This window comes from Chiloscyllium plagiosum, chromosome 13, assembly GCF_004010195.1.
Source record: "Chiloscyllium plagiosum isolate BGI_BamShark_2017 chromosome 13, ASM401019v2, whole genome shotgun sequence".
Classification (NCBI taxonomy): Eukaryota; Metazoa; Chordata; class Chondrichthyes; order Orectolobiformes; family Hemiscylliidae; genus Chiloscyllium; species Chiloscyllium plagiosum.
The window spans coordinates 80,275,131-80,286,964 of NC_057722.1; the positions used below are offsets into that span (position 1 = coordinate 80,275,131).

Consider the following 11,834-nt stretch of genomic DNA (forward strand, 5'->3'; position numbering starts at 1 on the left):
TACGATAAATAGACAAAGTCTTTTCCCTGGGGTCGGGGAGTCCAGAACTAGAGGGCATAGGTTTACTGTGAGAGGGGAAAGATATAAAAGAGACCTAGGGGGCAACTTTTTCACGCAGAGGGTGGAACGTGTATGGGATGAGGTGCCAGAGGAAGTGGTGGAGGCTGGTACAATTGCAACATTTAAGAGTCATTTGGATGGGTATATGAATAGGAAGGGTTTAGAGGGATATGGGCCAGGTGCTGGCAAGTGGGACTAGATTGGGTTGGGATATCTGGTCTGCATGGATGGGTTGGACCGAAGGGTCTGTTTCCATGCTGTACATCTCTATGACTCTGAGAGGCTGAACAGGTTGGGGCTGTTTTCCCTGGAGCATCGGAGGCTGAGGGTGACTTTATAGAGGCTTATAAAATCATGAGGGGCATAGATAGGGTGAATAGACAAGGTATTTTCCCTGGAGTGAAGGAGTCCAGAACTAGGGTGCATGGGTTTAGGGTGAGAGGGGAAAGATTTAAAAGGGACCTAAGGGGCAACGTTTTCACACAGAGGGTGGTGCATGTATGGAATGAGCTGCCAGAGGAAGTAGTGGAGACTGGTACAATTGCGATATTTAAAAGGCATCTTGGTGGGTATATGAATAGGAAGGGTTTAGAGGGTTATGGGTCAAATGCTGGCACATGGGACTAGATTAATTTAGAGTATCTGGTTGTCATGGTCGAGTTGGACCAAAGGGTCTGTTTCTGTGCTGTACATCTCTATGACTCTATAACTGCTGGGAGGGAGAGCTGGGTGTCACCATCACAGTTGGTAAGCTGGACTCCATGACATGATGTGATAACGCGTCAGTGACATGTGTGACATGTCAATGAGATCTACAGGGAGTGCGCAGCATAGATAAAGATGGGGCCAAAAGCGAATCCTCTATCTCCCAGGCTATGATATAGAGTGTGAGAGATGGATTTCATGAATGAAATTATAATGAAAAAGGCAAAAAGAAGGGAATAACCTACAGTACATAGTACTCTTCATGATTTCCTAATGTTCCCAAGCACTTTACAATATAGTCTAATCACTTATAATGTCAGAAGGTAAATGTATTAGCCAATTTCTCACAATTTTTCATCATTAGCGCAGTAAAATGCCCTCGGATGCTTTGTCAAAATGGTATCAAACCATTTTAAACTGAGACACAGGAGGACAGACGACCAAAAACCTTGACCCATGAGAGATTTTCCTCCTCTTCAAAATGTCTCTCCTTCTGGAAGTGTCAGATGGGGTCACTTTTTTGTTTCAGCAAGTAACTCTGATACTGGGGAATAAAACGAGACAAAAATGAGGACTGCAGATGCTGGAGATTAGAGTCGAGTGTGTGGTGTTGGAAAAGCAGGTCAGGCAGCAGGTCAGGCAGCATCCGAGGAGCAGGAAAATTGCCGTTTCGGGCAAAAACCCCGGAATAAAAGTAGAGTTAAGAGTACAAGCCAATCAGCTACGAGCCTGTTTGTACAAGTTGTTTGGTCTACTCCAAGTTCTTCTGATCATTGTTATAAATTGTTATTATTGTTCTCTTTTCTTAATCCTTTCAGATTCACCTAGTTCTGCCAGTTCTGAGTGTACATCCCTCTATTGTTGCTCTTGCGTCTCCAGCATACCTACTCAGTTTGTAACAATCTGCCCAAGTCAAAGTCAGAACTGACTCCAATGACTTGAGCATAAAATAGGCTAAAGTATTGGAGGAATGCTGTACTGTCAGGGTAACATTTTTGGATGAGACATGGGGATTGGGAGTAGGCTGTTGAGGGATTAGTTGCATTGGCAGCAGTTCAGAAAGGGTTAATAAGATTTCCAGAGATAGGGTGTTTGTCTCATGAAGGAGATTGAGCTGTTGAGGCCTATACTCTGGAGTTTAGGAGAATGAGAGGAGATCTAATTGTGGTACATAAAGTGTGAAAGCGGATTGACAAAGTAGACTTGGAAAGGGTGGTCCCTTGTGTGTGGGCAATCTTGAATGAGTGGTCATAGTTTTAGGGTAAGGAGTGGCAGATTTCACCAGGGATAAGGAGGAATTACTTCTCTAAGGGTCATGAATCTGTGGAATTCACTCCCCCAGAGTGCAGTGGATGCTAGGGCACTGAGTAAGATTAAGGAGGTGATAGATGTTTAATTAGTAACGGGTTGAAGGGTTATTGAGAGTGGTCATGAAAACAAAGTTGAGGGTGGCTGGTACAATTACAACATTTAAAAGGCATCTGGATGGGTATATGAATAGGAAGGGATTAGAGGGATATGGGCCAAATGCTATCAAAGGGACTAGATTAGGTTAGGATATCTGGTCGGCATGGATGAGTTGGATTGAAGGAACTGCTTCCGTGCTATACATCTCTATGACTCTAAGATCAGTCATGGTTGTATTAAATGGTTGAGAAGGCTCAAGGGACTGAAGGGTCTCCTCCTGCTCCTCATTCTCATGTTGTTATGTTGCCTTTTATAGGGTCTGATTCCACAGTTGAAGACAAAGAAGTAAAAAGTCCTGAACACTGTAACAGTTCAAGCAATTCACAAGGTAATTTTTCTTTTTAGTAATGAATTCTCATATCTGTAAATATTACCTTGTAATATCTATTTACTGAGATGAAAATGATGTATTGACTCATTAATTTGTTTCTTGAAGGTTGCTAGCCTGAGTGTGATTTTCTTTATTAATGACAAAATCAAAACTTGTATCTTAACTGCAACCATTTGATAAGATTAGTTGGTTGTAATACTGATGGGGCTGTCCTACAGACTAGAAGAAATTAAGACAACTCTGCTTTATTTTCTTTATTTACTGTTATTTTGCTTTATTTGCTCTCCTATCTTTTCTCAACAATTTTCTCATTGTACTTTAAAGCAGTGAATTGTGCTTGAGTACAGGTTTCAGGTGGTAGCAGCTTTCTGGGTCTTAACCAAGTGACTATTCTTTATCTGAGTATCTGGACAGTGAGGGCTAGATTTTCATCTTGCTGCCCAAGTTCAGAACCATCTGTCTAGAACGACAACCTGTTATCAAAATTTTAATTTCTTATCTTTGACCCATTCCCTTGTGACTAGGCTATGGCATTTGCCATGGGGATATGCTAGAAAATTGTGTTTTCACACACTTGGGAAGGAGAAAATATGGTGGTTTCCAAGAATGTCTTAAACGTGTCAGTGCACTCTATAAATTCGCTTTTTTTTTCAGACCTTTGCATGGCCTTGAGACCAATATACTCTGTTTTGAAAGGAACTAGCAAGAAGCAAAGTGAATTTGATAACTGGAGTCCTTTAAATCACCAAGTGAACAGACTTAACACACATCATCCTGAACATGGAGTTTCAACGAACAATAAACACCAAGAAAATGCAAACGAACGTTCAGTTGGTGATAGTTTGGAAAATCGGGCCAAATCCCCTTGCTCAACGGTTCTTTATCAGCATAAGTGGCCTCTTCGAAAACCATCTTGTGATGGGCTGTATAGCTGTGAGCATTGTGACTTCAACAGCAAGTACCCGTCAGAGCTGAAGCAGCATGTTATTCTCAGGCACACAAACACTCTGCCGAACATCTGTCCAGTTTGTAAACATGAATTTCTAACGTACGATCTACTTCATAAGCACATGCAGATCCATGAAACAGAAGAGCCAAATGCTTGCCAGTTGTGTAGCTACAGTGCAGAAAACCCGAAGGAGCTGGAGTTACACGTGGCGGATGTCCACAGCACTGGGTATCTGTACTGGTGTGAACAATGCAACATCCACTTCTGCAGTACCAGTGAGCTGCATCTTCACTTGCAACAGCATGATGGCGATGAACAGTACCTCTGCCAGTTCTGTGAGTATGGCACAGATGATGCTGCTGAGCTACATAGCCATGTCCTTGCCGAACATGCATACAGCCTCATGGAGATGAATGACAGCTCCGAAGATGGACTTCAGGGACCTGCAGGCTTCTTAAGTAAAGTGAGCTTTGACCGGGAGAGAAATTTCTTTATCTGTCAGTCCTGCGGCTACAGGAGCCGGTTGTACGGCAATGTAAACCGGCATGTGGCAATTGAGCATGCCCGTTTTTTTCCATACGTGTGTGATGATTGTGGGAAGGGATTTTGCAACACAGCCGAATATAACAAACATTTGAACTTGCACTCTTCTCAGGAGATATACTTGTGTCAGTACTGTGATTATTCTACTGAGCAAATTGCAAACCTCCGATCCCATATCGACATAAGCCACGCTGCAGCGCTTCCATACAAATGCGAGATGTGTATGTTGAGGTTTGCAAATGATGGTGATCTTATGTGGCATCTTGCTAAACACAAACAGAATAATGAGCTGCTATGGTATCAGGGATATGATTATTAAACATAATTTTAAACTTTGTTTCTGTGGCTGTGTCTTGTAGAATTCCACGAGTGTGAAACTACATTGTTTTTTGATTATTTGGAAGATGTTCCTGTGGAAGAATGCCATGTAAGTCCTCACAAGCCTATCTGTCTGACTATAGAGAATCCAAAGTGGCTTAACTGAGTGTGTGAAGCGTTTTCTGTTGCTGTTCTAATTCGCCGATTGTAGCACTGTGTGTGATGGCTGAGAACCAAGCAAGAAAGCATTCCAAGTTCCAACCTGTCCCAAACATCAATATTTTAAAGTAGAATGTAAACCATGACTATAAATGGGGGAACTGTAACAGCACAGTCTGTGCCCTGGTACCTGAAAAGTTAAAACAGCAAAAGGTAGACCTTCCCATTTGGGTGTTATCTGAGATCTGTGCACAAATTGTTTCCAAAATTGAAACTAGGTTTCCCTCATGCTCCCCCTCTTCACTACCGCCTCTCTAAGTTTCTAAACTGTCTTATTTAGCTAATGTTTTAAAAACTTTTTTAAAAATTTTACTTTAAGATCGGTCCTTGATTTATGAATAATAATCTTGTGCAACATGATCCATACAGCCAACATGGATATATCACAAATGCTTAGAAAGTGAATTAATGTCTAGTTCACCACCTGTGAGTAAGCAGCTTTGCAAATAACTAATTACCTTTAAAACAATTGCATTTGGTATTTATAATGGTTTGCAGAATTCAGTTTCTTAGTAAGTTTAAAATTTTACACTCAAAGCTTTTGAAACATGTTTGTCAGCACCTGGCACCCAAAGAGCTTTCTTAAATTTAAAAGTCTCCATGAATTTTGCAAATTAATACTATTAATGGAAACTTAATTCAATCTGCAGATGTGTCAGATTTGTAACAGGGTCAGCTTCCACCACAATGCTTTTCAAACTAGCACAGAAGATAGCAGGAATTTAGTTTAGATCTGGATTTTTTTTTTGAGTTTTCTAACTGATTTCCAGAGAATTTCCAGTGAAAGGCCATTTGGTTGCACGGTGCCAGAAACTACAGACTCCTTGGCTAAAAATCTTTTTTTTTCCTCAAGATTATTTTCTAATCATAATTTTTGCAATGGCATGCTGGCGTTTTACAAGTCATGGTTGTTGCAAGAGGACCCAAGATAACAGGAGAGAGAGGAGAATCTTCTGCATTTCTAAACAGATCATTGAGGTAATATTGGCTGCATGTGTTGTCCACAGACTAGGCTATCCTAACCAAACTGGGTGTTGGGACAAGAACAAATTTAGCAAAATTACAGAGCCAAATTAAATTTGAATGCATCTCAGCAAAGGATAAATGTCTCATGATGGGGATTCAAAGAAAACCTTACTGCGGAAAACAATCCACAGATCAACAATGCTGTGCTTTTTTTCCAGACTTTCTTACATTAAAGATGATTTAATAATGGACCAATGGCTTGCAATGTTTCTTGTAGGTGTACAAAGAGATGCACTTGTACCTATACAAGTGTACATTATATAAATATAAAATTATGCTTTCTTAACACAATTCCACTATGTCAGAGTGCCCTTCAAGGTTGGATGGATGTGATAGTAATGTATATACACAGAAGATGGTTCATATATTCAGAGTGTCTATAGTGATTTCGTGGATATCACCTGAGCACTGAAATCAGATTTACTGACATTTTATAGTTCACTGACTGTTATTTAGTATTTATTTTGAAGGCATCTTATCCATGGGTATGGTGCAGTATGACGGATCTCTTACCAGCTTTCTTGAAAGTGGTTTGGGCAAAGTATCACTCCTTTCTTTATAATGTATATCAATATAATTACGTAGGCTATGTAGAGCTGATTGTGCTGAAGATCGTGTCAATGTTATGGAATAAGTGACATCAATTTTGAAAATTAAAATAAACTTTGTCAGCTCAGTTGGAAATTATGGTTATCTTGTTTTATTATAGTCAGTGCGTTTGTGTTCTTAAATATGCAAAAACTCATATTTGGATTCTTGTTCGGCTTCTTGGAAAAGTATCTTAATAATTAGCCTTGTGCATTAAAAACTGCTTAATATACACAGTTATACATTTGAATTGAACAGAATGATGCCTACTTATAAGTCATACTTGCTAAACTGCAATATTACATTGTGGGACAGTTCCACAATGGCTTTTCTTCTATATCCAAAAGTGCTCTTACATACAATTGACCGTTTCTTTTCCAAATGTATACCACTTTTATTTTAAATGCGGAAGTGCTTTTACACAACTGAAAAGCTTTCCTACCACCAAATCACAGGGACCTGTTTTGTTTTTAACTATCGACTGCCACCATTAAATCATCCATTTGGCCAAAGGATCCCATCATGCCTTTGAGAATATTGTTTTCGTTGGGAAAACCTGGGATTAAGTCCGAGGTCGATCACCTATTTTTATGCAAGCTACAGGATGTTTTGGAACAGCCTTATCCAGCTCTTTGTCGGCATATATTCATTGCACAAGCAGACTCAGCATCTAATTGGCATTCTGTCAAAGAGGTCATAGAGTGGCTGGAATCAAAGATTACAGGAGAAACCAGGAAAATGGGGTTGAAAAACCAATCAGCCATGATTGAATGGTGGAGCAGACTCAATGGGCTAAATGACCTGATTTCTGCTCCTATGTCTTGTGGTCTTATAATAGAACATGGATAGCTGCTCTTTTAAGATTGAGAGAGTAGGCTTGAGGCTATCACAGGATACAACCAGGAGAAACTAATTGTCATTAATACTGACATCATCTAACTTGATAACCACAAAGTTCAAGCAAACATTTAATCCACGCATTTTAACTTTTTACATAATGCATTGCAGAATATCAATCCAAGCCACTTTCAGAGATTTCAAACCTATCATAGTTTTCACATTTCAAACCTGGTTTGATTGGTCATCCATTGTGTTTTTTCACAAAGGATAAAGTATTTATATTTAAAGGGGAATGAAATATTCAAAGCTGATATTCAACTGTTAATAAGACCCACAAAGAAGTGCAGTGTGTTGTTTTATAATACATTAGTATCTTTTGGTTGGGGTAAAAAGATGCAGCAAATTCTATGCTGGCAAGAAGTCTGTGTACCTTGCCCCAACTCTGAATTTCAGATTTTAATGTGTGCATGTTACAAATGTAATTTTATATTGCCAAATATAATTGTTTGAAAATATGCCAATCTGTTAAATGTATCATGAAGAAATTATGTAACATTTCACACATGCAGGTATTTAGTGAAACCTTCACGTAAGTTCCTGTAGAATCCTATTTATCTTTGTGGGAGTCAAAAATAGTGTTTAAAGTTATTTTTGAAGTATTTGATAATGCAACGCTTAGGATAATTTCTACATGCAACGTGGCTTGTCACAGTTTCTCGATGTTTGACAAATAATTTTGTATTTGCTTATTTTTGTATGCCTCTGATTTTGATGGAATTCTCAACTTTTGTTAAATAGAGAATACATTTGCATTCTTGTAACATTGCACAACACTGTACAAAAGTGACGTACAGCAAGTGATGGACTGTATTCTGGGAGTATTTTCAGACATTTGAATAATGAGAAGAAATAATGCTGTACTTATGGGAACTAGTGCTATATTGTAAGATAATAGTATTAAAATGTAATTTTTGCACTTTGACATGATTCTTTGTTTTCATTACTATCAACTTCAAAAGTTCTGGTTAGAAATTGCAAAATAAAAAGCAAGTTTCAAAGATAACTTGATCAGAGTTCATGATCATAAATCAGTAATTCTTGTTAGAAATGCAGGAGTGTATGTGTGTTAGGTTGCTATTAGACTCTGCGGTGATTTTCCCACGGGTAACGTAACCAACTGGCAATTGTGGTTAAGATTTCAATGTGATGATGGGTACCACTGGGGTCTCTATCCCTGTACTCCAGCAAGGAGCTAACATCAGAATAAGTGGTGAGGGAGAAAAGTCCTGAAGTAAGAACATGAGGAGCCAGAGAGTAATGGAAAATGAGTTTAGGTTTGTGTTTCTATACATTGGGTTGAGGAGAGTGGTTCATTTCAGTCTAATAATTTTTTTTTGCACAGCGTGACAGTGAAAGTGTGGACATCCTTGGTGGAAGTCTGACTGAGAGGCTGAAGTTGTTACAGATCTTCTGACCTATTCGGTGTTCTGCACATTGGATAACCAAAAGATGAACAGGGTAGAATTGAAGTGATGCCAGAAGTTGAGAAATTAATCCATCTTGTTTTTTTTAAAAAATATCTATGAATTGTGCTAAGGGATGGGCATGTAAGTGGTATTTAAAAATAAAATAGTTTCTTCCATTACAGGTGTGCTGCAGTCAACAGTAGCATTCTTGGCTGTAACCATTATCATTCAGTCAAAATTTGGATATCAAATTTGAGACCTAGTAGTCAATATAATTGATCCATACGGTTCTCTGAGTGGCAAATTATTTTTAATCATTGAAGAGGCAAAACTTTTAAATGTGAAAAAATTGCTGCAGCTTCTTCAATATTAACTAAACAAAAACAAATGTGTTATAATTCTTAACCTGGTAGAATCATTGACATTACGATCTAACCACCAATAATTTGATGTCCAGCATCTTTTAAGATTATCAGCTGTTCCTCCTTTCAATATGACATCTACTTGGGCACAAGTTTCTGTTGTAATTCTTCACATGATTGAATAGGCTTAACTTCAACCCCAAATCTTTGGATACTGATTAACCAGTCCCATGAGATGGTGGGATGCAGATTGTAGGATTTATTTCCTTTTTATTGTCTGATACTGCTCTGCCTCATTGTTAAGGGATTTGAACTGAAAGTGTGATGCAACTTAGTTGATAAGTTGCCATTTTAAATGATTGGAAACCAACCAGTTCCTCCAAGTCGTCAATGTCAATACTGCTGCACTTCAAGTAGAGCATTGGTGTGACTTTGCAGTATTTCCTCCCCTGCAATGTTAGCTACTTGAGTGTTGATAAACAGCACCTGATTTGGGTGATGTCATTTAGCCATATAGATGGTGGCCAGTTTACTGTAACAAAGACAGAAGGTATTGGAGAAACTCAGCAGGTCTGGCAGCATCTGGGGAGAGAAAGCAGGTTATTATTTTGAGTCTAGTGACCATTCTTCAGAATTGATAGTAGCTAGGAAAATAGGCATAGGGGCTGAAGGTTGGGGGGTGGGGGTTGGACATAGTGTGTGGAAAGGCAGTTGGACAGAGGGATGGATTATAGTATGTCGAAGAACAGGAAAATCTGATAATGGGGACCATAAGTAGGTGAAGATTGGTTGTGATGAAAGCAACCCGAGTGATGACAGAGTCTGGTGTATGGGGTTTGGAGTCAGGACATGGGAGAAAGTGTTCAGGCCCTAAAGTTATTGAATTTGATATCAAATTTGAAGGCTGCAGGTTCCTCAAGTGGAAAATGAGGTGGTGTTCTTCCAGTTTGCACTGTGTTTCGGTGGAAAATGCAGCAGGCTTGACATGGAGATGTTGACCAGAGAACCAGGTGTTGAGGTGCCAGGCAACTGGAAGCTGTCCATTTTTGTGGACAGAATTTAACTGTTCTGCAAAGCAGTCTCCCAGTCCGTTTCATCTTCCCAATATCGAGGAGACCTCACTGTGAAGCAGAAGTAAATCATTGCTTCACCTGGAAAGTGTGTCTGGAGCTTTTGACAGTGAGGATGTAAACAGGCGAGTTTTAGATTTTCTGTGGTTGTATGGGAAGGTGCCTTGCGATATGGGGAGGTGTTGGAAATGGACCAGTTTATTAAACTAATCATCCAATTTATTGTAGCTAGATTTTTCCTGAATGCTAGTCGAACTGGCATTGAGATGTTTGTTAGGTCCTTGCATTAAATCTGGATGATGCAGCGGAAGAATTGCTGTTAGGGTTTTCTAGCTCTTATTTTGCAGGTCCAAGGTCCAGGGGATGATGACAACTGCTCTGTGAACCCCCCGGGACTTTAGTTGACTTGTGGAGATCTTTGATGTCAAATACTTGTTGGTGTAGTGCATCTTCTGAGTGTGTCTGTCAGCACGTATGGGTGTTGGAATGTACAGTGATCAGGTTTGGATTGATACAAGTCTTGGTCACGTTCAAGGACAAGTCTGATTGTTTTGAAGACAAAATTGAAGAGATTGAGAATGGCTTGCAAATTCATAATGGATTAGTCTCCAATGGTCAGTTTAGTTTTAAGTAGTAAAAAGGATCTTTTAAAACTAAAGCAATGGTCTGCATTTTAAATGTAAATATAATGCTGAATTGTATTGGAACAGCTCTTTTGCTAACTTGTGGCCTACTTGAACCAACTGTTTGACCGCTATGATCCAGAAACCTAAACAATAAGCTTGCAATTGCAACAGTTACACTATGCGTAGTCAAATTTTGAGAATAAATTTTTAAACTCTAGTTTTAAAAGCACCTTGTTTGTTTATTGCCATGATGATCTGGAGTTAGTTTAGTTGTGCAGCTAAAGCCATGTTAGCTGCTATGAGATGCATGCCCCCACCTTTGTTCATTGTTACATGGAGGCTGAAACACATGGAATAATTCCACCTAATGTTACCTTCCCTAACCATCTCTATAAATTGTATTGTTCTTCAACACGTGGCTTCTCTCCCTTTTGTGCCTTGAGCTATCATTTTGGAAATTTCACAAATTCCATTCTGCATGGAGGGACTACTAGTACAGGTTCCTCCTGCAGACTATTACATGACTTTGCCCAAGGCCTCTGACTAAATACACCATCCTGAAATGTCCTGCAAGAGGCATGTTTGAATGTATGGGACTCCCACTCCATGTGAGTACCTGTGTTGGGTAGTTCTCCAAAGAGCAGTCACAGTGGTTGTTATTTTGAACCGTTGTATGGATACCCAGGCCTTGTATCCAGCTTGCACTCAGAGGGAAACATTTTTCCACATTAAGTTGTACGTGGTTGTAGCTCTTTCCTTATTTAAATTACGTTTAATTAACATTGTAGTTCAATGTCTGATTTTATAAAATCTGCAGATTTTGAATATGTGCCCTAACCAAGATCTGGGTCAGAGTGGCATGGTCTGATGAAACAAATAATAACCATACATTAATAATAATTTTTTTTAAAAGCAATATTCTGCAACACTGCAGTGAGGCTAGGCCTTGCATTCTGTTTTGAAACATCTCAGCCACGGCAGCAGGGAGAAAGACAGAGGGGCAACCCTTAGAACCTGAACCCTAAAGACTATGTTTGAAGTGTTCACTGTTTCTCTCTCACTGCAGAATACTGAGTTCCTCCAGCCCTTTCTTTGTTGGTTTCGGATATCCAGCAGCTTTTATTTGAAAACAGGATCAGGTATAGGCCATTTGGCCCTTTCAGCCTGCTCCACCATGGCTTATCATCCAGCTCAGTCCTGTCTGCTTTCTAGCAGGAACTATATAGAGCACCTTCTGGAGGACAGCCAAAGCCCAAAGATAGGT

The 11,834-nt window shown here is 39.4% G+C and overlaps 2 protein-coding genes across 3 annotated transcripts in view; both read left to right on the forward strand.

Moving 5' to 3' along the window:
- Window positions 1–8,028, forward strand: part of LOC122556233 (zinc finger protein 639-like) — a 13,558-nt gene extending 5,530 nt beyond the window's left edge. The window contains exons 2-3 of the mRNA XM_043702832.1: window positions 2,489–2,560; window positions 3,218–8,028. Of these exons, the coding sequence (XP_043558767.1) occupies window positions 3,226–4,374 (1,149 nt within the window). The 5' untranslated portion in view covers window positions 2,489–2,560; window positions 3,218–3,225 and the 3' untranslated portion in view covers window positions 4,375–8,028. The remainder of the gene's footprint in view (window positions 1–2,488; window positions 2,561–3,217) is intronic.
- A 512-nt stretch (window positions 8,029–8,540) lies between these two features.
- Window positions 8,541–11,834, forward strand: part of rfc4 (replication factor C (activator 1) 4) — a 43,013-nt gene continuing 39,719 nt past the window's right edge. The window contains exon 1 of one of the 2 annotated variants that reach the window (XM_043702836.1): window positions 8,541–8,564. In XM_043702836.1, coding sequence (XP_043558771.1) covers window positions 8,556–8,564 — 9 coding nt within the window. In that variant the 5' untranslated portion in view covers window positions 8,541–8,555. Of the gene's footprint in view, window positions 8,565–11,133; window positions 11,179–11,834 lie in introns of those variants that run through there. The other variant, XM_043702834.1, reaches the window with a different exon arrangement.